Raw genomic sequence first — 18,891 nt, forward strand, 5'->3', positions numbered from 1 at the left:
AATTATTTTTTTGGACATCTTTGAAACAAAAGCAAGCATATAAGCCACTAAAAATATGGTTATGGAGAAAGGGCAGCATCAAAAGCTGATTTAAATTTGAAACCCAAGATCTTACTGGGAAATATGAGACAAAAGTTCCATTGATTTTTCTGGGGAAATGTCTCAAATTAAAAAAATACGGAAAATGTGCCTCAAAAGTTACATGGTACTAATTTTTAAAATGCTGTTTTTGTTTTTCTGCCTCAAAAGTCCAATTAGAAAATGCAAGAAAGAAATTGACTTTGAGTTTCAAAACACTTTCTGGAAAGTTATGCTAAAAAAGGTCCAATTCTGAATTTTAAACCAAAGGTGTCCAGAAAACAGCCGTGAAAGTCAAATGGAAAATGAAAATGCATTTGTCCGGGGGAAAAAAAAAGTCAAACGTTTATTTGAGGAAAACAAACAAATGTTCTCCGGAAAGCACCTCAAATGTCAAACGAATTAAAAAATAATTGTATTGAAAAAGTATTTGTAAAGTCACAAAATTTTCATTTTGAAACGAGACTTTTTTTTTAGGTGAAAATGCGTGATTAGTTGCCTATATTTCAATCGGTCGTCTATGAAAACAAGTCTTAATTTAGTCACACCATTTAAATTTGAAGCCAAGGATTTTGCGACCAAGTCTTAATGTTGCCCTGCTTCTCAGACACTGACGAGCACACATCATTTTATATACTTTTTATTTCAAAATAACAATTTATATTAGCTGACTACAGTGTCCATGCAATATCATGTCAACTATTCACACACTGTACACTTCCGTATTTAAGTATACACGTACACGGAGGTAATAAATCATTTTGTGCGACAAGTTGCGTGTCAAGGGCACGCCTAAGCAGCAGGTGGCGCCATCAACCCCTCGAAACCCATCGGAAGAAAGGCATTTTGTGGGAAAAGGCACAATAATGACGGCAAAGGCAGCGCCATCGTTCATGTACGGTACGTCATACTCAACGACACTCTTTAGTACAATATTAGGTAAACTTTCCCGTAGCGGTATGGACACAAATAAACAAACCTCAGGTACAAAAATAATTCCTCTTTTGGGGTGCTGGTGCGCTTGGCCTGCCTGCCAGTTCACAAAAAACAACAAACAAAAAAAGCGGTTTACCTCATAACGTAATGTTTATACCTTTCAACTGGATAGTAATGTTTTTGTGGTTTTACTTGTTTTCCATTTTTACTTTAAATTTGGACTTAAATGAACATTTTGTTTAATTTTTTTTTCAATGAAGTACATGTAAAAGTGGTAAACATGCAGTCTTGTTTTTTTTATTACGTTTTCACTCAAATGTTAGATGTTTAATTTCCATTTTTAAATCATTAAAATTTTAAGAAACATGATTCCAAAAAACAAACCCGTCAAAATCTGAAGTTAACAGGTAAAACTCAAGTTATAGCGTAATAAAAAAAATAATACAGTTGTGGTGAGCTTCTGTAGCCCTTTAGCTAGCAGGCAGTCTCCTCAACACGACTCTGAGTCTTTGAAGCGAGCGGACCGAGTTAACGTCACTTGACGTGGGGGGGACGTGGGTGGGGGAGCTGCTCTCAGGCCTCGGCTGGAGGGCGCCCCAGCCTCAGGTCGTAGGAGACCATGTGGAAGTTATCCCAGGCGAAGAGCTTCTTCTGCGCCGGGTTGTAGTCAATCATGCTGTTGTAGCCGTACTTGTTTTTGAAGGGGACTGCCAGAGGGCGCCCGCGGCTGCTTTCCGTGTCGTACATGTAGTTGACGGTAGTGTTGGCCGCCCCGTAGCTGGCCACGGTGTAAAGGCGGCCACACACCAGGAATGCATTAGCCACGCCGTTCTTGCGGATGTTAGTCTCCCAGCTCTTGGTCACCCGCAAGTCGTGCGGGTCTAGCTGGGAGAGCACCACAGCCCCCTTGGCCTTGCTGGTGGAGTAGATGGCCCACAGGCCGCGCTCATCTACTGCCAGGTCAATGTCAGTGTAGCCACCCCACGCGTATGGGAACTGGCCGTGGAAGCCGGCATGCGGCAGGTCACGCCGCGCAGCCACGCTCTCTGACGCCAAATCGAAACGGATCAGTGTGCGGCTGCGGCGCCGCTGGTAGTACAGGGAACCGCGGTACAGGACGGCGCCTGTCCCCTCCAGGGGTTCCGGCAGCAACACCACCTGCATTACGCCAAAAGTATATTAATTGAAATCCATGGCCCCCAAAAAAAGAATAGGACTCCAAAGGAAACTAGTTTCAAATATTGAATGATTTGTGAAAATTAAGTGTCTAACCTTGAAAAACTAAAGTTTTAACGATTTCAAAACAAAAAAAGTCACATAACCATATCATCTACATTGCTGAATTCAATTTCTGTTTGACTTCAAATTCTTGGGAAAAATATGTCTCAAATCATTCATGTTTTCTTGGGGGAAAAATGGGCCACAAATACTGTAGTTTCATATTTTCTCCTCAAAGTCAATTTGAATTTCTGATCGTCAGACAGTCACAGGGCATTTAGACAACATTTCCAAGGGGGATAAATACAGCAAGAAAAACATCACCAATTACAAACCCAAACAATTCCCTAGCAGAGGAAAAGAATAGCCACCTTGGTGGGATACCCCTTGGAGAGCTGCTCCATGTCTTCGTATCCAAACAGCTGCCTGACGTCCGAGCCAACTGTGTCGATGCGCCACACCATGCTGGACCCGTACGGCGCCGCGGCCTCGGAGTCCTGCATCCATATGCCGTATTTGCCTGCGATGCTGTCGGCCTTCCTGTGAGTGACGGGCTCCGACACGGACACCAACACGCCACAACCTGGACCACCGAGCACAGCGTCAAATTACAGGTCAGATGCGTCAGGACTAGCTTATTAAGTACAACTGTATTTAATTTTCAGGTGCAATGCATTTGAATTTAATAATTATTTAACCCTTTCACGCACATTGGTTACTACTGTGGACAGCTTATGATGTTATCAGGGTGGATGAAAGGGTTTAGTACATACAAAAAAAGTCCTATATTTAAGAGCTATGTTGATTTCTAACTATGTATATTCAAGTGGCTTACATTAATATTAAATATACATTTTAAGAATATCATTTTTTATGAACACTTAGGCCTATTACATATTTTAATGTTGGTCATGATGGTGCTACGTGAGGAGCGAATAGAGGAGGTGAGGAGGTGTAAAAAGTTTGAGTGTACGGCCGGAGCTATGTAACCCTGAGATCGTGAGGACATCTGAGGTACTGTTGGCATGAGAGCAGCGATCCAGAATTTGGCGGGAAAAAGAACGGTGGTGCTTTCCGGCCAGGTGCAGGATTTGGCAACAGCAGCGTTTTCAATTCCAACTTGCACGTGTGGAGCGCATGTGCAATGATCCCACTTATCCTCTCTGGCATGACGCAGCTATTCTGGAACCCAATGCAATGCTATTTATGAATAGCGCTATTTGCTTTCGGGTTGTCACCATAGGGGCAACTTTTTATGGGTGTTGTGTTTGTGGGTGTCATGTTTGTAGGCCAGACAAGAGGAAGGACCGACTTAACAGCGTCCCTGACGTCATTGTTTTTACTCGAAAGCTGCAAACAAAAAATAGCTAAAAGTGGAAAAAAATGCAAAGAAAACTTGGAAGCAGTTTCTGTTGGCAAAATAAAGTCAGCACCTTTAACATATTTGCTGGCACCATCACTTTGTTTAGTTTTAGCCCACATTATTGAATGCCACCGCTGTTCCAGGAAGGGCTCATCCGGGAGTTGAACCCAGGACCAACGAGCCACATGAGGATACTAATGTACCCCATGACTTGTTATCTTGTGGCCAATGTGACAGCTGGAAGGTGTAAAGGTGACATGACTGAAAGCCACTGATGGTCCAGGAAGGGCTCGTCCGGGAGTTGAACCCGGGACCTCTCGCACCCTAAGCGAGAATCATACCCCTAGACCAACGAGCCACATGAGCATCTTGATGTACCCCATGACTTGTTGTCTTGTGGCCTGTTTGACGGCAGGTGTAAAGGGACATCACTGAAAGCCACTGATGCTGCAGGAAGGGTTCATCCGGGAGTTGAACCCGGGACCTCTCGCACCCTAAGCGAGAATCATACCACTAGACCAACGAGCCACATGAGGTTACTGATGTACCCCATGACTTGTTATCTTGTGGCCAATGTGACGGCTGGAAGGTGTAAAGGTGACATGACTGAAAGCCACTGATGCTCCAGGAAGGGCTCGTCCGGGAGTTGAACCCGGGACCTCTCGTACCCTAAGCGAGAATCATACCCCTAGACCAAGGAGCCACATGAGCATCTTGATGTACCCCATGTACCCCATGACTTGTTGTCTTGTGGCCTATGTGACGGCAGGTGTAAAGGGAAGTGACTGAAAGCTGCTGATGCTCCAGGAAGGGTTCATCCGGGAGTTGAACCCGGGACCTCTCGCACCCTAAGCGAGAATCATACCACTAGACCAACGAGCCACATGAGGATACTGATGTACCCCATGACTTGTTATCTTGTGGCCAATGTGACGGCTGGCAGGTGTAAAGGGACATGACTGAAAGCCACTGATGTTCCAGGAAGGGCTCGTCCGGGAGTTGAACCCGGGACCTCTTGCAGCCTAAGTGAGAATCATACCACTAGACCAACAAGCCACATGAAGATACCGATGTACCCCATGACTTGTGGTTTTGTGGCCCATGTGATGGCTGGCAGGTGTAAAAGTGTGGGACATCATCAAAAGCCATTGTTGTTCCAGGAAGGGCTCGTCCGGGAGTTGAACCCGGGACCTCTCGCACCCGAAGCGAGAATCATACCCCTAGACCAACGAGCCACATGAGCATCTTGATGTACCCTATGACTTGTTGTCTGGTGGCTTGTGTGACGGCAGGTGTAAAGGGACGTGACTGAAAGCCACTGATGTTCCAGGAAGGGCTCGTCCGGGAGTTGAACCCGGGACCTCTCGCACCCTAAGCGAGAATCATACCACTAGACCAACGAGCCACATGAGCATCTTGATGTACCCCATGACTTGTGGTCTGTGTGTAAAGGGACATGACTAAAAGCCACTGATTCTCCAGGAAGGGGTCAACACTGTTGTCTTGTTGTCTTGTGGCCTGTGTGACGGCAGATGTAAAGGGACGTGACTGAAAGCCACTGATGTTCCAGGAAGGGCTCGTCCGGGAGTTGAACCCGGGACCTCTCGCACCCTAAGCGAGAATCATACCACTAGACCAACGAGCCACATGAGCATCTTGATGTACCCCATGACTTGTTGTCTTGTGGCCTGTGTGTAAAGGGACATGACTAAAAGCCACTGATGCTCCAGGAAGGGCTCAACACTGTTGTCTTGTGGCACGGCAGATGTAAAGGGACATGACTGAAAGCCACTGATGCTCCAGGAAGGGCTCGTCCGGGAGTTGAACCCGGGACCTCTCGCACCCTAAGCGAGAATCATACCCCTAGACCAACGAGCCACAAGAGGATACCGATGTACCCCATGACTTGTTATCTTGTGGCCAATGTGACGGCTGGAAGGTGTAAAGGTGACATGACTGAAAGCCACTGATGCTCCAGGAAGGGCTCGTCCGGGAGTTGAACCCGTGACCTCTCGTACCCTAAGCGAGAATCATACCCCTAGACCAAGGAGCCACATGAGCATCTTGATGTACCCCATGTACCCCATGACTTGTTGTCTTGTGGCCTATGTGACGGCAGGTGTAAAGGGAAGTGACTGAAAGCTGCTGATGCTCCAGGAAGGGTTCATCCGGGAGTTGAACCCGGGACCTCTCGCACCCTAAGCGAGAATCATACCCCTAGACCAACGAGCCACATGAGCATCTTGATGTACCCCATGACTTGTTGTCTTGTGGCCTGTTTGACGGCAGGTGTAAAGGGACATCACTGAAAGCCACTGATGCTGCAGGAAGGGTTCATCCGGGAGTTGAACCCGGGACCTCTCGCACCCTAAGCGAGAATCATACCACTAGACCAACGAGCCACATGAGGTTACTGATGTACCCCATGACTTGTTATCTTGTGGCCAATGTGACGGCTGGAAGGTGTAAAGGTGACATGACTGAAAGCCACTGATGCTCCAGGAAGGGCTCGTCCGGGAGTTGAACCCGGGACCTCTCGTACCCTAAGCGAGAATCATACCCCTAGACCAAGGAGCCACATGAGCATCTTGATGTACCCCATGTACCCCATGACTTGTTGTCTTGTGGCCTATGTGACGGCAGGTGTAAAGGGAAGTGACTGAAAGCTGCTGATGCTCCAGGAAGGGTTCATCCGGGAGTTGAACCCGGGACCTCTCGCACCCTAAGCGAGAATCATACCACTAGACCAACGAGCCACATGAGGATACTGATGTACCCCATGACTTGTTATCTTGTGGCCAATGTGACGGCTGGCAGGTGTAAAGGGACATGACTGAAAGCCACTGATGTTCCAGGAAGGGCTCGTCCGGGAGTTGAACCCGGGACCTCTTGCAGCCTAAGTGAGAATCATACCACTAGACCAACAAGCCACATGAAGATACCGATGTACCCCATGACTTGTGGTTTTGTGGCCCATGTGATGGCTGGCAGGTGTAAAAGTGTGGGACATCATCAAAAGCCATTGTTGTTCCAGGAAGGGCTCGTCCGGGAGTTGAACCCGGGACCTCTCGCACCCGAAGCGAGAATCATACCCCTAGACCAACGAGCCACATGAGCATCTTGATGTACCCTATGACTTGTTGTCTGGTGGCTTGTGTGACGGCAGGTGTAAAGGGACGTGACTGAAAGCCACTGATGTTCCAGGAAGGGCTCGTCCGGGAGTTGAACCCGGGACCTCTCGCACCCTAAGCGAGAATCATACCACTAGACCAACGAGCCACATGAGCATCTTGATGTACCCCATGACTTGTGGTCTGTGTGTAAAGGGACATGACTAAAAGCCACTGATTCTCCAGGAAGGGGTCAACACTGTTGTCTTGTTGTCTTGTGGCCTGTGTGACGGCAGATGTAAAGGGACGTGACTGAAAGCCACTGATGTTCCAGGAAGGGCTCGTCCGGGAGTTGAACCCGGGACCTCTCGCACCCTAAGCGAGAATCATACCACTAGACCAACGAGCCACATGAGCATCTTGATGTACCCCATGACTTGTTGTCTTGTGGCCTGTGTGTAAAGGGACATGACTAAAAGCCACTGATGCTCCAGGAAGGGCTCAACACTGTTGTCTTGTGGCACGGCAGATGTAAAGGGACATGACTGAAAGCCACTGATGCTCCAGGAAGGGCTCGTCCGGGAGTTGAACCCGGGACCTCTCGCACCCTAAGCGAGAATCATACCCCTAGACCAACGAGCCACAAGAGGATACCGATGTACCCCATGACTTGTTATCTTGTGGCCAATGTGACTGCTGGTGTAAAGGGACGTGAATGAAAGCCACTGATGTTCCAGGAAGGGCTCGTCCGGGAGTTGAACCCGGGACCTCTCGCACCCTAAGCGAGAATCATACCACTAGACCAACGAGCCACATGAAGATAACGATGTACCCCATGACTTGTGGTCTGGTGGCCCATGTGATGGCTGGCAGGTGTAAAAGTGTGGGACATCATCAAAAGCCATTGATGTTCCAGGAAGGGCTCGTCCGGGAGTTGAACCCGGGACCTCTCGCACCCGAAGCGAGAATCATACCCCTAGACCAACGAGCCACATGAGCATCTTGATGTACCCTATGACTTGTTGTCTGGTGGCTTGTGTGACGGCAGGTGTAAAGGGACGTGACTGAAAGCCACTGATGTTCCAGGAAGGGCTCGTCCGGGAGTTGAACCCGGGACCTCTCGCACCCTAAGCGAGAATCATACCACTTGACCAACGAGCCACATGAAGATACCGATGTCCCCCATTACTTGTTGTCTTGTGGCCTATGTGACGGCAGGTGTAAAGGGAAGTGACTGAAAGCTGCTGATGTTCCAGGAAGGGCTCGTCCGGGAATTGAACCCGGGACCTCTCGCACCCAAAGCGAGAATCATACCGCTAGACCAACGAGCCACATGAGCATCTTGATGTACCCTATGACTTGTTGTCTGGTGGCCTGTGTGACGGCAGGTGTAAAGGGACGTGACTGAAAGCCACTGATGTTCCAGGAAGGGCTCGTCCGGGAGTTGAACCCGGGACCTCTTGCAGCCTAAGTGAGAATCATACCACTAGACCAACAAGCCACATGAAGATACCGATGTACCCCATGACTTGTGGTCTTGTGGCCCATGTGATGGCTGGCAGGTGTAAAAGTGTGGGACATCATCAAAAGCCATTGTTGTTCCAGGAAGGGCTCGTCCGGGAGTTGAACCCGGGACCTCTCGCACCCGAAGCGAGAATCATACCCCTAGACCAACGAGCCACATGAGCATCTTGATGTACCCTATGACTTGTTGTCTGGTGGCTTGTGTGACGGCAGGTGTAAAGGGACGTGACTGAAAGCCACTGATGTTCCAGGAAGGGCTCGTCCGGGAGTTGAACCCGGGACCTCTCGCACCCTAAGCGAGAATCATACCCCTAGAGCAACGAGCCACAAGAGGATACCGATGTACCCCATGACTTGTTATCTTGTGGCCAATGTGACTGCTGGTGTAAAGGGACGTGAATGAAAGCCACTGATGTTCCAGGAAGGGCTCGTCCGGGAGTTGAACCCGGGACCTCTCGCACCCTAAGCGAGAATCATACCGCTAGACCAACGAGCCACATGAAGATACCGATGTACCCCATTACTTGTTGTCTTGTGGCCTATGTGACGGCAGGTGTAAAGGGAAGTGACTGAAAGCTGCTGATGTTCCAGGAAGGGCTCGTCCGGGAATTGAACCCGGGACCTCTCGCACCCAAAGCGAGAATCATACCGCTAGACCAACGAGCCACATGAGCATCTTGATGTACCCTATGACTTGTTGTCTGGTGGCCTGTGTGACGGCAGGTGTAAAGGGACGTGACTGAAAGCCACTGATGTTCCAGGAAGGGCTCGTCCGGGAGTTGAACCCGGGACCTCTTGCAGCCTAAGTGAGAATCATACCACTAGACCAACAAGCCACATGAAGATACCAATGTACCCCATGACTTGTGGTCTTGTGGCCCATGTGATGGCTGGCAGGTGTAAAAGTGTGGGACATCATCAAAAGCCATTGTTGTTCCAGGAAGGGCTCGTCCGGGAGTTGAACCCGGGACCTCTCGCACCCGAAGCGAGAATCATACCCCTAGACCAACGAGCCACATGAGCACCTTGATGTACCCTATGACTTGTTGTCTGGTGGCTTGTGTGACGGCAGGTGTAAAGGGACGTGACTGAAAGCCACTGATGTTCCAGGAAGGGCTCGTCCGGGAGTTGAACCCGGGACCTCTCGCACCCTAAGCGAGAATCATACCACTAGACCAACAAGCCACATGAGCATCTTGATGTACCCCATGACTTGTGGTCTGTGTGTAAAGGGACATGACTAAAAGCCACTGATTATCCAGGAAGGGGTCAACACTGTTGTCTTGTTGTCTTGTGGCCTGTGTGACGGCAGATGTAAAGGGACGTGACTGAAAGCCACTGATGTTCCAGGAAGGGCTCGTCCGGGAGTTGAACCCGGGACCTCTCGCACCCTAAGCGAGAATCATACCACTAGACCAACGAGCCACATGAGCATCTTGATGTACCCCATGACTTGTTGTCTTGTGGCCAATGTGACGGCTGGTGTAAAGGGACGTGACTGAAAGCCACTGATGTTCCAGGAAGGGCTCGTCCGGGAGTTGAACCCGGGACCTCTCGCACCCTAAGCGAGAATCATACCACTAGACCAACGAGCCACATGAGCATCTTGATGTACCCCATGACTTGTTGTCTTGTGGCCCATGTGATGGCTGGCAGGTGTAAAAGTGGAGGACATCATCGAAAGCCACCGATAATCCAGAAAGGGCTCGTCCGGGAGTTGAACCCGGGACCTCTTGCACCCAAAGCGAGAATCATACCCCTAGACCAACGAGCCACATGAGCATCTTGATGTACCCCATGACTTGTGGTCTGTGTGTAAAGGGACATGACTAAAAGCCACTGATTCTCCAGGAAGGGGTCAACACTGTTGTCTTGTGGCCTGTGTGACGGCAGATGTAAAGGGACGTGACTGAAAGCCACTGATGTTCCAGGAAGGGCTCGTCCGGGAGTTGAACCCGGGACCTCTTGCACCCTAAGCGAGAATCATACCCCTAGACCAACGAGCCACATGAGGGTACCGATGTACCCCATGACTTGTTATCTTGTGGCCAATGTGACGGGTGGTGTAAAGGGATGTGACTGAAAGCCACTGATGTTCCAGGAAGGGCTCGTCCGGGAGTTGAACCCGGGACCTCTCGCACCCTAAGCGAGAATCATACCACTAGACCAACGAGCCACATGAGCATCTTGATGTACCCTATGACTTGTTGTCTGGTGGCTTGTGTGACGGCAGGTGTAAAGGGACGTGACTGAAAGCCACTGATGTTCCAGGAAGGGCTCGTCCGGGAGTTGAACCCGGGACCTCTCGCACACTAAGCGAGAATCATACCACTAGACCAACGAGCCACATGAGCATCTTGATGTACCCCATGACTTGTGGTCTGTGTGTAAAGGGACATGACTAAAAGCCACTGATTCTCCAGGAAGGGGTCAACACTGTTGTCTTGTTGTCTTGTGGCCTGTGTGACGGCAGATGTAAAGGGACGTGACTGAAAGCCACTGATGTTCCAGGAAGGGCTCGTCCGGGAGTTGAACCCGGGACCTCTCGCACCCTAAGCGAGAATCATACCACTAGACCAACGAGCCACATGAGCATCTTGATGTACCCCATGACTTGTTGTCTTGTGGCCTGTGTGTAAAGGGACATGACTAAAAGCCACTGATGCTCCAGGAAGGGCTCAACACTGTTGTCTTGTGGCACGGCAGATGTAAAGGGACATGACTGAAAGCCACTGATGCTCCAGGAAGGGCTCGTCCGGGAGTTGAACCCGGGACCTCTCGCACCCTAAGCGAGAATCATACCCCTAGACCAACGAGCCACAAGAGGATACCGATGTACCCCATGACTTGTTATCTTGTGGCCAATGTGACTGCTGGTGTAAAGGGACGTGAATGAAAGCCACTGATGTTCCAGGAAGGGCTCGTCCGGGAGTTGAACCCGGGACCTCTCGCACCCTAAGCGAGAATCATACCACTAGACCAACGAGCCACATGAAGATAACGATGTACCCCATGACTTGTGGTCTGGTGGCCCATGTGATGGCTGGCAGGTGTAAAAGTGTGGGACATCATCAAAAGCCATTGATGTTCCAGGAAGGGCTCGTCCGGGAGTTGAACCCGGGACCTCTCGCACCCGAAGCGAGAATCATACCCCTAGACCAACGAGCCACATGAGCATCTTGATGTACCCTATGACTTGTTGTCTGGTGGCTTGTGTGACGGCAGGTGTAAAGGGACGTGACTGAAAGCCACTGATGTTCCAGGAAGGGCTCGTCCGGGAGTTGAACCCGGGACCTCTCGCACCCTAAGCGAGAATCATACCACTTGACCAACGAGCCACATGAAGATACCGATGTCCCCCATTACTTGTTGTCTTGTGGCCTATGTGACGGCAGGTGTAAAGGGAAGTGACTGAAAGCTGCTGATGTTCCAGGAAGGGCTCGTCCGGGAATTGAACCCGGGACCTCTCGCACCCAAAGCGAGAATCATACCGCTAGACCAACGAGCCACATGAGCATCTTGATGTACCCTATGACTTGTTGTCTGGTGGCCTGTGTGACGGCAGGTGTAAAGGGACGTGACTGAAAGCCACTGATGTTCCAGGAAGGGCTCGTCCGGGAGTTGAACCCGGGACCTCTTGCAGCCTAAGTGAGAATCATACCACTAGACCAACAAGCCACATGAAGATACCGATGTACCCCATGACTTGTGGTCTTGTGGCCCATGTGATGGCTGGCAGGTGTAAAAGTGTGGGACATCATCAAAAGCCATTGTTGTTCCAGGAAGGGCTCGTCCGGGAGTTGAACCCGGGACCTCTCGCACCCGAAGCGAGAATCATACCCCTAGACCAACGAGCCACATGAGCATCTTGATGTACCCTATGACTTGTTGTCTGGTGGCTTGTGTGACGGCAGGTGTAAAGGGACGTGACTGAAAGCCACTGATGTTCCAGGAAGGGCTCGTCCGGGAGTTGAACCCGGGACCTCTCGCACCCTAAGCGAGAATCATACCCCTAGAGCAACGAGCCACAAGAGGATACCGATGTACCCCATGACTTGTTATCTTGTGGCCAATGTGACTGCTGGTGTAAAGGGACGTGAATGAAAGCCACTGATGTTCCAGGAAGGGCTCGTCCGGGAGTTGAACCCGGGACCTCTCGCACCCTAAGCGAGAATCATACCGCTAGACCAACGAGCCACATGAAGATACCGATGTACCCCATTACTTGTTGTCTTGTGGCCTATGTGACGGCAGGTGTAAAGGGAAGTGACTGAAAGCTGCTGATGTTCCAGGAAGGGCTCGTCCGGGAATTGAACCCGGGACCTCTCGCACCCAAAGCGAGAATCATACCGCTAGACCAACGAGCCACATGAGCATCTTGATGTACCCCATGACTTGTTGTCTTGTGGCCTGTGTGTAAAGGGACATGACTAAAAGCCACTGATTCTCCAGGAAGGGCTCAACACCATTGTCTTGTGGCACGGCAGATGTAAAGGGACATGACTGAAAGCCACTGATGTTCCAGGAAGGGCTCATCCGGGAGTTGAACCCGGGACCTCTCGCACCCTAAGCGAGAATCATACCCCTAGACCAACGAGCCACATGAGGGTACCGATGTACCCCATGACTTGTTATCTTGTGGCCAATGTGACGGCTGGTGTAAAGGGATGTGACTGAAAGCCACTGATGTTCCAGGAAGGGCTCGTCCGGGAGTTGAACCCGGGACCTCTCGCACCCTAAGCGAGAATCATACCACTAGACCAACGAGCCACATGAGCATCTTGATGTACCCCATGACTTGTTGTCTTGTGGCCCATGTGATGGCTGGCAGGTGTAAAAGTGGAGGACATCATCGAAAGCCACCGATAATCCAGAAAGGGCTCGTCCGGGAGTTGAACCCGGGACCTCTTGCACCCAAAGCGAGAATCATACCCCTAGACCAACGAGCCACATGAGCATCTTGATGTACCCCATGACTTGTGGTCTGTGTGTAAAGGGACATGACTAAAAGCCACTGATTCTCCAGGAAGGGGTCAACACTGTTGTCTTGTGGCCTGTGTGACGGCAGATGTAAAGGGACGTGACTGAAAGCCACTGATGTTCCAGGAAGGGCTCGTCCGGGAGTTGAACCCGGGACCTCTCGCACCCTAAGCGAGAATCATACCCCTAGACCAACGAGCCACATGAGGGTACCGATGTACCCCATGACTTGTTATCTTGTGGCCAATGTGACGGCTGGTGTAAAGGGATGTGACTGAAAGCCACTGATGTTCCAGGAAGGGCTCGTCCGGGAGTTGAACCCGGGACCTCTCGCACCCTAAGCGAGAATCATACCACTAGACCAACGAGCCACATGAGCTTCTTGATGTACCCCATGACTTGTTGTCTTGTGGCCTGTGTGTAAAGGGACATGACTAAAAGCCACTGATGCTCCAGGAAGGGCTCAACACTGTTGTCTTGTGGCACGGCAGATGTAAAGGGACATGACTGAAAGCCACTGATGTTCCAGGAAGGGCTCATCCGGGAGTTGAACCCGGGACCTCTCGCACCCTAAGCGAGAATCATACCACTAGACCAACGAGCCACATGAGCATCTTGATGTACCCCATGACTTGTTGTCTTGTGGCCCATGTGATGGCTGGCAGGTGTAAAAGTGGAGGACATCATCGAAAGCCACCGATAATCCAGAAAGGGCTCGTCCGGGAGTTGAACCCGGGACCTCTCGCACCCAAAGCGAGAATCATACCCCTAGACCAACGGGCCACATGAGCATCTTGACGTACCCCATGACTTGTTGTCTTGTGGCCCATGTGATGGCTGGCAGGTGTAAAAGTGGAGGACATCATCGAAAGCCACCGATAATCCAGAAAGCCCTCGTCCGGGAGTTGAACCCGGGACCTCTCTCACCCTAAGCGAGAATCACACCCCTAGACCAACGAGCATCTTGATGTACCCCATGACTTGTTGTCTGGTGGCCTATGTGACGGCAGGTTTGAAGGGACATTATTGAAAACCACCGATACTCTAGGAAGGGCTCATCCGGGAGTTGAACCCGGGACATCGCGCACCCTAAGCGAGAATTATAGCCCTAGACCAACGAACCACATGAGCATCTTGATGTACCCCATGACTTGTTGTCTGGTGGCTTGTGTGACGGCGGGTTTAAAAGGACATTATTGAAAGCCGCGGATTTCCCCGAGACCAATCAGCAACAGAATCAAGAAAAAAATATATGGACCCAAAAATTTGAAATGACCCTATTACTTGCCATGGATGCTTTTAATCAGCATCTGTAAATCAAGTGACAGCTTCTAACCTGTGTATTGTTCGGGAGCCGGAACTTCAGTCACCTCAGCCTTGACCTCCTGGAAGCCCTGCTGCCACACAGAGTCTGTCACACGCATGCGTGCGCGCACACACAGACACACAGACACACACACACACACGTTAAGAGTCAAAATTTTGAGCTCACAAATCCGATGCCAGATTATAGGAGGACCACCTGACCTCTCAAATTGCTGCCGTCACCCAGCCTATTGGGACGCGTCATCAGGTGGGACATGGCGTTCGAACCTGAACACACAAACATGAACTTTGAGTCAGGTGTTTCTATAATGTCATGGACAAGTTCATGACATTAAGATAAGATATCCTTTATTCGTCCCACAATGGGGAAATTTACAGCCTCCAGCAGCAAGAATGTATGTAGAAAGAAGAAAGGAGAAAGAGAAAAAAAACAACAAACATCTTTCAATTAAATACAATATGAACACAAATGGATAATAATTATTATTATTATTATGATTGTTATTTTTTATTCATCAGCCTGACAGCAGTCGGTAGGAACGAGCGTCTTGGTCATTATAGAAACTGAACATTGACCATGACACTTGTTGACCAGTTTATCATTTGGTGCTGAAGGAGCTGGTTGTCCATGAAGGTGCACATTTGTTTCTGCCTATTCAGCTATTATAATACAAACTACTACTGAGGCAGTGGCTGGTAACTCAAAAAGCTTTTTTTTTTTACATCCTGAAGGGACGTTTTTTGGGGGGGACATCAATGGATTCTTCCCAAAAGTGCCGATATAAAGATGAACTGTCGACATAAACACGAACTGGTAGTTGGTGAGGCCATGTGAGGGCAACAGTAGGGAATGTGACAGAAGGAAGTGGACACCCGCCCCCTCGACGCATTCCCAGCTGCTGTAGAGACAGCCAGTCGAAAGACGACATGACGCTCCGGACACTGCAGACACCCTGCCGGGCGCCGCCGTTCGTCACACATTCACTCCATTCATTGCGCGTCCAATAATTTTTCCTCAAAATTACAATTTGGATTGATTTTTTTAGGGCATCTTTGTTCATGTTATTGCAATGTGAATTGAGGAAGCCACCTATACCGACACATTAGAGCGCCTCATTGTTGGCCATGAACGTGGGCATGTCATGGAGAACTGTAAAATCAATGATTTGCCCAGCCCTCATGAACCCAGTTGCTTGTGTTATTGCTTTCTCATGCAAGTTGAGAGAGAGAGGGAGCAAGAGAGAGAGAGAGAGAGAGAGAGAGAGAGAGAGAGAGAGAGAGAGAGAGAGAGAGAGAGAGAGAGAGATTGAGAGAGATTTTAAAGCACGTTGCATGCTTTGTGCATTGGTGCACAAATGAGCTTTAATGATGCAGAAAACCTTTTTTTTAATGGTTTTCAGGAAGAGACTTGTGAAGACATTCTGGCAAGAAATGCCAGCGACATGGGAAAAGCAAACGGGACAATGTTTGGAAAACACAACAGAAGAAAAATCAAAAGGTTACTGGACAAAGCCATTTATCAGCACTGCAGGTAAACACATTCTCATCCCCAGTTTGTGTGTGTGTGTGGTCCAGATGTGCCTCCGTACGGCTTTGTCTCTCACAAAGGGATTCCCATGGACCCCTTCTCTGGTTAAGAAATTGAATTCCAACCAAATCATTTTGATGAAGTCCAATATTAAAGAGTTCCATTTGTCTGACGAAAAATAACTCCGTCCAAATTTCACGCCACAAATTGAACTTGTGTCTCAAGGCAACACTGTACTGTGCAGATGCACAAGAGGATTTATTACATATGCAAAGGGTGTTTGGGAAGCGCGGGGGTGGGGGCAAAAGATTAACTTTGGGGGTTAATTAAATGGCTGCTTGCTCCCCTGCAAATGCAACACCAGAGATTAATCTCCTTGACTCCTTGTGTGGAGCTGCCCTCCTTCACTGGCGTCATTAAAAGCCTCCAGTGCGTGACCTCCGCTTCCAGGCTCTAATCGCATCCACCCCCTTTTCCACACCTTCAACTAATTCGCACCCCGTCTGCCATGCAAAGGAAAGCAGCCATCATAAAGGCTCATGAAGACTGAGACGACCCACAGGGAGTAAGCCGAGCCGTGTGTCTGTTTACGCGCCAACATTCATTTTAAAACATTAGTCTCTCCCCCGGGTGGATCATCTTACTCCAGTCCTAAAGGCTCGCCACTGGCTCCTAATTATCCAGAATAGATTTTAAAATTTGGCTACTGGTCGAAAAAAAATAAATCGTTGAATGATTTGGGTGCTGATTACATTAAAGAAATGCTACTTGAATATAAGCGAGTTTGTGTGTGTGCATTTATCTATCTATCTAAGTATTCATATACTTAGATACAGAGAGTCAAGAAGATCCAACCTTTAATTCAAGTGCATTTATTCCATGGGAGAAAGAAATCCGACATTAAGAAATAATTCTTTTACATCAAATCATGCATGCCACAATTATTAGCACCCCAGTTGTGAATATTTTGCCCCGCCCCCCTTTTGCCCAGCAAAGCAGCGCCCGATCTTCTCTTTCAGCAAAATGAATTAAAGAAAGAGGAATCTTCAACCATTCCGCTTGACACAATCATCCAGCGACCCGGCTCCACTCCTCTGCGCTCTCCTCTTTAGCTCAGTCCACAGGTTTTCAATAGGGTTGAGGTCTGGGGACTGACATGGACATGGGAGGAGCTTGATTCTGTGTCTGGTGAACCATTTCTACGATTTCAGTTTGCTTCTGCAATAAAAAATCGAATTCGTTTTGACATCTTCACCAGGTGTGCCAATAATTATGGGGAGGAGGGGACACTGTGTCTATGTACGTGCAGTACACGTGCGCACACACGCACACACTCACAAACACACACACTTTCTTTCCACTTTAAAATGAACCGTCGTTGAATTGCATCACAACCCATGTGCTAGGATACGTATCAAATCATTTTTTATTGGAGATGCAGACTAAATTCTGACCGATCACTGTGCTGCGTGTCACAACTGAGATTGAGACAAACCAATAAGACAAAAAGCGACATTCATCTCAATATGTGTGCCGTTCGTAATGACTGACATGTAGACTGAATGGTTCTATGGAGTGGCACACACGTGGAGTGATCTTGCGTACTCAGTTGTGCTTCTTACCTCCAGCAGGTCTCATCAGACCACTGTCAGGCACGGCGGGGGTCTGCGGCGGGCACGGTCTGCTCCTCAGCCTCTCCGTCTCCCTCAGCATCTCCTCCAAGCGTCTCTGAAGCAAGCCCATCTCTCTCTGCAGCCGCTCCTTCTCACCCTGCAGCAGGTTCCTCTCGCCCACCGCACGATTCAGCGCCTCGCGGAGCCGAGCCCCCGCGTCCGCCGAGGAGGCCCCCGCCTCCTCTCCGGTCAGCTTGGACACCAGCGCTTCCAGTAAGGTGAGCCTGGTTTTGATGCCCTCCACCTCGGGGCCTCCGGCATGGGGGCAACTGGCCTCGGCGGGGCTGGCCACGGTGAAGGTGTACTGGCATCGCCCGCTCCGGTCATTGCCCCTCCAGAGGGCGGCGCGGTCCTGGGCGTCACCTCGTGGGGCCAGGAGCCCCAAGAGGCACATGGAGAGCAGGAGGAACATGATGTAGGAATGACGAGCAAACCCCAAATGGACTTTTCAGGGATTAATTTTTTTCAGGTTTGTGTTGCTGTCGTCCACCTCGCGCGCAGGCCGCTTACACTGATCTCTCCCAGTGCCGCCCGCCGATATTTATACGGTGAGTGGAAGAGGTGAAAAGGAGGGAGCGAGAGAGTGAGGGAGGGGAGAAAGAAAGATGGATTTACTGGAGTAGGTGGAGGCTTGTGTGTGGTCATTCTTTTATCGTGGCTTTATTTCCCCCCCACCCCCTCCACGGCAAACAAACACCCTCGACTTTATTTGTAAAGGGCGCTGTGTGTTTTTATTTAATAACCCTTGGTGTAATTGTTGGGATATGGCCCACGCATTCCAAGAAAGTCAGGTGGGGGGGTTGGGGGGGGCTCTCATTGGATATGGTTACTGCAGTTTCCCCTTTCGTTTGGAGGGGGGACGAAGGCCGAAGGTGGTAACAAGGCAGAATAGGCTGCCCTGGGTCTTCTTTACTGGCATAGGCAAGAAACCGGAGTGAATAAAAGTATGCTGGTTAATTATATGAAATTCAAGAAAAACAACAGTTAAATACACAATATGCATATGCATTTATCCATTTTTAGAATTTCTTTCTAAATAATTGGTTCATAATTTTACTCAAAGTAAAAAAAAAGGGGTAAAATAAAAGTGTTTTCCAAGATTAACTTTTAAAAATAATTCGTTCACAAATTTATTGTAAATGATAAAATAAAAAG

The 18,891-nt window shown here is 49.3% G+C and overlaps 2 protein-coding genes and 47 non-coding genes across 49 annotated transcripts; all 49 read right to left on the bottom strand.

Moving 5' to 3' along the window:
* Positions 1 to 702: 702 nt before the first annotated feature.
* On the bottom strand, positions 703 to 2,840 carry myoc (myocilin). Its single transcript, XM_052074359.1, has 2 exons — positions 2,604 to 2,840; positions 703 to 2,172 (listed from the first exon to the last, which is right to left on the bottom strand). Exons 1-2 carry the CDS (start codon positions 2,733 to 2,735, stop codon positions 1,588 to 1,590), a joined length of 717 nt encoding a protein of 238 aa, XP_051930319.1. The 5' UTR covers positions 2,736 to 2,840; the 3' UTR covers positions 703 to 1,587.
* Positions 2,841 to 3,881: 1,041 nt separating this feature from the next.
* trnap-agg (transfer RNA proline (anticodon AGG)) lies at positions 3,882 to 3,953 on the bottom strand. The gene has a single exon. It is a non-coding gene; the product is annotated as a tRNA-Pro (tRNA).
* Positions 3,954 to 4,051: 98 nt separating this feature from the next.
* trnap-agg (transfer RNA proline (anticodon AGG)) lies at positions 4,052 to 4,123 on the bottom strand. The gene has a single exon. It is a non-coding gene; the product is annotated as a tRNA-Pro (tRNA).
* A 282-nt stretch (positions 4,124 to 4,405) lies between these two features.
* trnap-agg (transfer RNA proline (anticodon AGG)) lies at positions 4,406 to 4,477 on the bottom strand. Its single transcript has one exon. It is a non-coding gene; the product is annotated as a tRNA-Pro (tRNA).
* A 281-nt stretch (positions 4,478 to 4,758) lies between these two features.
* Positions 4,759 to 4,830, bottom strand: trnap-cgg (transfer RNA proline (anticodon CGG)). Its single transcript has one exon. It is a non-coding gene; the product is annotated as a tRNA-Pro (tRNA).
* Positions 4,831 to 4,928: 98 nt separating this feature from the next.
* Positions 4,929 to 5,000, bottom strand: trnap-agg (transfer RNA proline (anticodon AGG)). Its single transcript has one exon. It is a non-coding gene; the product is annotated as a tRNA-Pro (tRNA).
* Positions 5,001 to 5,168: 168 nt separating this feature from the next.
* trnap-agg (transfer RNA proline (anticodon AGG)) lies at positions 5,169 to 5,240 on the bottom strand. The gene has a single exon. It is a non-coding gene; the product is annotated as a tRNA-Pro (tRNA).
* Positions 5,241 to 5,401: 161 nt separating this feature from the next.
* trnap-agg (transfer RNA proline (anticodon AGG)) lies at positions 5,402 to 5,473 on the bottom strand. The gene has a single exon. It is a non-coding gene; the product is annotated as a tRNA-Pro (tRNA).
* Positions 5,474 to 5,755: 282 nt separating this feature from the next.
* trnap-agg (transfer RNA proline (anticodon AGG)) lies at positions 5,756 to 5,827 on the bottom strand. Its single transcript has one exon. It is a non-coding gene; the product is annotated as a tRNA-Pro (tRNA).
* A 98-nt stretch (positions 5,828 to 5,925) lies between these two features.
* trnap-agg (transfer RNA proline (anticodon AGG)) lies at positions 5,926 to 5,997 on the bottom strand. The gene has a single exon. It is a non-coding gene; the product is annotated as a tRNA-Pro (tRNA).
* A 282-nt stretch (positions 5,998 to 6,279) lies between these two features.
* trnap-agg (transfer RNA proline (anticodon AGG)) lies at positions 6,280 to 6,351 on the bottom strand. Its single transcript has one exon. It is a non-coding gene; the product is annotated as a tRNA-Pro (tRNA).
* Positions 6,352 to 6,632: 281 nt separating this feature from the next.
* trnap-cgg (transfer RNA proline (anticodon CGG)) lies at positions 6,633 to 6,704 on the bottom strand. Its single transcript has one exon. It is a non-coding gene; the product is annotated as a tRNA-Pro (tRNA).
* Positions 6,705 to 6,802: 98 nt separating this feature from the next.
* On the bottom strand, positions 6,803 to 6,874 carry trnap-agg (transfer RNA proline (anticodon AGG)). The gene has a single exon. It is a non-coding gene; the product is annotated as a tRNA-Pro (tRNA).
* A 168-nt stretch (positions 6,875 to 7,042) lies between these two features.
* On the bottom strand, positions 7,043 to 7,114 carry trnap-agg (transfer RNA proline (anticodon AGG)). The gene has a single exon. It is a non-coding gene; the product is annotated as a tRNA-Pro (tRNA).
* A 161-nt stretch (positions 7,115 to 7,275) lies between these two features.
* trnap-agg (transfer RNA proline (anticodon AGG)) lies at positions 7,276 to 7,347 on the bottom strand. Its single transcript has one exon. It is a non-coding gene; the product is annotated as a tRNA-Pro (tRNA).
* A 98-nt stretch (positions 7,348 to 7,445) lies between these two features.
* Positions 7,446 to 7,517, bottom strand: trnap-agg (transfer RNA proline (anticodon AGG)). The gene has a single exon. It is a non-coding gene; the product is annotated as a tRNA-Pro (tRNA).
* A 107-nt stretch (positions 7,518 to 7,624) lies between these two features.
* Positions 7,625 to 7,696, bottom strand: trnap-cgg (transfer RNA proline (anticodon CGG)). Its single transcript has one exon. It is a non-coding gene; the product is annotated as a tRNA-Pro (tRNA).
* A 98-nt stretch (positions 7,697 to 7,794) lies between these two features.
* Positions 7,795 to 7,866, bottom strand: trnap-agg (transfer RNA proline (anticodon AGG)). Its single transcript has one exon. It is a non-coding gene; the product is annotated as a tRNA-Pro (tRNA).
* A 98-nt stretch (positions 7,867 to 7,964) lies between these two features.
* trnap-ugg (transfer RNA proline (anticodon UGG)) lies at positions 7,965 to 8,036 on the bottom strand. Its single transcript has one exon. It is a non-coding gene; the product is annotated as a tRNA-Pro (tRNA).
* A 277-nt stretch (positions 8,037 to 8,313) lies between these two features.
* Positions 8,314 to 8,385, bottom strand: trnap-cgg (transfer RNA proline (anticodon CGG)). Its single transcript has one exon. It is a non-coding gene; the product is annotated as a tRNA-Pro (tRNA).
* A 98-nt stretch (positions 8,386 to 8,483) lies between these two features.
* trnap-agg (transfer RNA proline (anticodon AGG)) lies at positions 8,484 to 8,555 on the bottom strand. The gene has a single exon. It is a non-coding gene; the product is annotated as a tRNA-Pro (tRNA).
* A 98-nt stretch (positions 8,556 to 8,653) lies between these two features.
* Positions 8,654 to 8,725, bottom strand: trnap-agg (transfer RNA proline (anticodon AGG)). The gene has a single exon. It is a non-coding gene; the product is annotated as a tRNA-Pro (tRNA).
* A 98-nt stretch (positions 8,726 to 8,823) lies between these two features.
* trnap-ugg (transfer RNA proline (anticodon UGG)) lies at positions 8,824 to 8,895 on the bottom strand. The gene has a single exon. It is a non-coding gene; the product is annotated as a tRNA-Pro (tRNA).
* Positions 8,896 to 9,172: 277 nt separating this feature from the next.
* trnap-cgg (transfer RNA proline (anticodon CGG)) lies at positions 9,173 to 9,244 on the bottom strand. Its single transcript has one exon. It is a non-coding gene; the product is annotated as a tRNA-Pro (tRNA).
* A 98-nt stretch (positions 9,245 to 9,342) lies between these two features.
* Positions 9,343 to 9,414, bottom strand: trnap-agg (transfer RNA proline (anticodon AGG)). Its single transcript has one exon. It is a non-coding gene; the product is annotated as a tRNA-Pro (tRNA).
* Positions 9,415 to 9,582: 168 nt separating this feature from the next.
* trnap-agg (transfer RNA proline (anticodon AGG)) lies at positions 9,583 to 9,654 on the bottom strand. Its single transcript has one exon. It is a non-coding gene; the product is annotated as a tRNA-Pro (tRNA).
* A 98-nt stretch (positions 9,655 to 9,752) lies between these two features.
* Positions 9,753 to 9,824, bottom strand: trnap-agg (transfer RNA proline (anticodon AGG)). The gene has a single exon. It is a non-coding gene; the product is annotated as a tRNA-Pro (tRNA).
* Positions 9,825 to 9,931: 107 nt separating this feature from the next.
* Positions 9,932 to 10,003, bottom strand: trnap-ugg (transfer RNA proline (anticodon UGG)). Its single transcript has one exon. It is a non-coding gene; the product is annotated as a tRNA-Pro (tRNA).
* A 160-nt stretch (positions 10,004 to 10,163) lies between these two features.
* On the bottom strand, positions 10,164 to 10,235 carry trnap-agg (transfer RNA proline (anticodon AGG)). The gene has a single exon. It is a non-coding gene; the product is annotated as a tRNA-Pro (tRNA).
* A 98-nt stretch (positions 10,236 to 10,333) lies between these two features.
* On the bottom strand, positions 10,334 to 10,405 carry trnap-agg (transfer RNA proline (anticodon AGG)). Its single transcript has one exon. It is a non-coding gene; the product is annotated as a tRNA-Pro (tRNA).
* Positions 10,406 to 10,503: 98 nt separating this feature from the next.
* Positions 10,504 to 10,575, bottom strand: trnat-agu (transfer RNA threonine (anticodon AGU)). The gene has a single exon. It is a non-coding gene; the product is annotated as a tRNA-Thr (tRNA).
* A 168-nt stretch (positions 10,576 to 10,743) lies between these two features.
* Positions 10,744 to 10,815, bottom strand: trnap-agg (transfer RNA proline (anticodon AGG)). The gene has a single exon. It is a non-coding gene; the product is annotated as a tRNA-Pro (tRNA).
* Positions 10,816 to 10,976: 161 nt separating this feature from the next.
* Positions 10,977 to 11,048, bottom strand: trnap-agg (transfer RNA proline (anticodon AGG)). Its single transcript has one exon. It is a non-coding gene; the product is annotated as a tRNA-Pro (tRNA).
* A 98-nt stretch (positions 11,049 to 11,146) lies between these two features.
* trnap-agg (transfer RNA proline (anticodon AGG)) lies at positions 11,147 to 11,218 on the bottom strand. The gene has a single exon. It is a non-coding gene; the product is annotated as a tRNA-Pro (tRNA).
* A 107-nt stretch (positions 11,219 to 11,325) lies between these two features.
* trnap-cgg (transfer RNA proline (anticodon CGG)) lies at positions 11,326 to 11,397 on the bottom strand. Its single transcript has one exon. It is a non-coding gene; the product is annotated as a tRNA-Pro (tRNA).
* A 98-nt stretch (positions 11,398 to 11,495) lies between these two features.
* trnap-agg (transfer RNA proline (anticodon AGG)) lies at positions 11,496 to 11,567 on the bottom strand. Its single transcript has one exon. It is a non-coding gene; the product is annotated as a tRNA-Pro (tRNA).
* Positions 11,568 to 11,665: 98 nt separating this feature from the next.
* On the bottom strand, positions 11,666 to 11,737 carry trnap-ugg (transfer RNA proline (anticodon UGG)). Its single transcript has one exon. It is a non-coding gene; the product is annotated as a tRNA-Pro (tRNA).
* Positions 11,738 to 12,014: 277 nt separating this feature from the next.
* On the bottom strand, positions 12,015 to 12,086 carry trnap-cgg (transfer RNA proline (anticodon CGG)). Its single transcript has one exon. It is a non-coding gene; the product is annotated as a tRNA-Pro (tRNA).
* Positions 12,087 to 12,184: 98 nt separating this feature from the next.
* Positions 12,185 to 12,256, bottom strand: trnap-agg (transfer RNA proline (anticodon AGG)). The gene has a single exon. It is a non-coding gene; the product is annotated as a tRNA-Pro (tRNA).
* A 98-nt stretch (positions 12,257 to 12,354) lies between these two features.
* trnap-agg (transfer RNA proline (anticodon AGG)) lies at positions 12,355 to 12,426 on the bottom strand. The gene has a single exon. It is a non-coding gene; the product is annotated as a tRNA-Pro (tRNA).
* A 98-nt stretch (positions 12,427 to 12,524) lies between these two features.
* On the bottom strand, positions 12,525 to 12,596 carry trnap-ugg (transfer RNA proline (anticodon UGG)). The gene has a single exon. It is a non-coding gene; the product is annotated as a tRNA-Pro (tRNA).
* A 161-nt stretch (positions 12,597 to 12,757) lies between these two features.
* On the bottom strand, positions 12,758 to 12,829 carry trnap-agg (transfer RNA proline (anticodon AGG)). The gene has a single exon. It is a non-coding gene; the product is annotated as a tRNA-Pro (tRNA).
* Positions 12,830 to 12,927: 98 nt separating this feature from the next.
* Positions 12,928 to 12,999, bottom strand: trnap-agg (transfer RNA proline (anticodon AGG)). Its single transcript has one exon. It is a non-coding gene; the product is annotated as a tRNA-Pro (tRNA).
* Positions 13,000 to 13,106: 107 nt separating this feature from the next.
* On the bottom strand, positions 13,107 to 13,178 carry trnap-ugg (transfer RNA proline (anticodon UGG)). Its single transcript has one exon. It is a non-coding gene; the product is annotated as a tRNA-Pro (tRNA).
* Positions 13,179 to 13,338: 160 nt separating this feature from the next.
* Positions 13,339 to 13,410, bottom strand: trnap-agg (transfer RNA proline (anticodon AGG)). Its single transcript has one exon. It is a non-coding gene; the product is annotated as a tRNA-Pro (tRNA).
* Positions 13,411 to 13,508: 98 nt separating this feature from the next.
* Positions 13,509 to 13,580, bottom strand: trnap-agg (transfer RNA proline (anticodon AGG)). The gene has a single exon. It is a non-coding gene; the product is annotated as a tRNA-Pro (tRNA).
* A 161-nt stretch (positions 13,581 to 13,741) lies between these two features.
* Positions 13,742 to 13,813, bottom strand: trnap-agg (transfer RNA proline (anticodon AGG)). Its single transcript has one exon. It is a non-coding gene; the product is annotated as a tRNA-Pro (tRNA).
* Positions 13,814 to 13,920: 107 nt separating this feature from the next.
* trnap-ugg (transfer RNA proline (anticodon UGG)) lies at positions 13,921 to 13,992 on the bottom strand. Its single transcript has one exon. It is a non-coding gene; the product is annotated as a tRNA-Pro (tRNA).
* Positions 13,993 to 14,493: 501 nt separating this feature from the next.
* Positions 14,494 to 18,348, bottom strand: LOC127606249 (myocilin-like). Its single transcript, XM_052074358.1, has 3 exons — positions 17,686 to 18,348; positions 14,737 to 14,802; positions 14,494 to 14,620 (listed from the first exon to the last, which is right to left on the bottom strand). Exons 1-3 carry the CDS (start codon positions 18,146 to 18,148, stop codon positions 14,541 to 14,543), a joined length of 609 nt encoding a protein of 202 aa, XP_051930318.1. The 5' UTR covers positions 18,149 to 18,348; the 3' UTR covers positions 14,494 to 14,540.
* Positions 18,349 to 18,891: the final 543 nt, after the last annotated feature.

Source organism: Hippocampus zosterae, chromosome 8, assembly GCF_025434085.1.
Source record: "Hippocampus zosterae strain Florida chromosome 8, ASM2543408v3, whole genome shotgun sequence".
NCBI classification, from domain to species: Eukaryota; Metazoa; Chordata; class Actinopteri; order Syngnathiformes; family Syngnathidae; genus Hippocampus; species Hippocampus zosterae.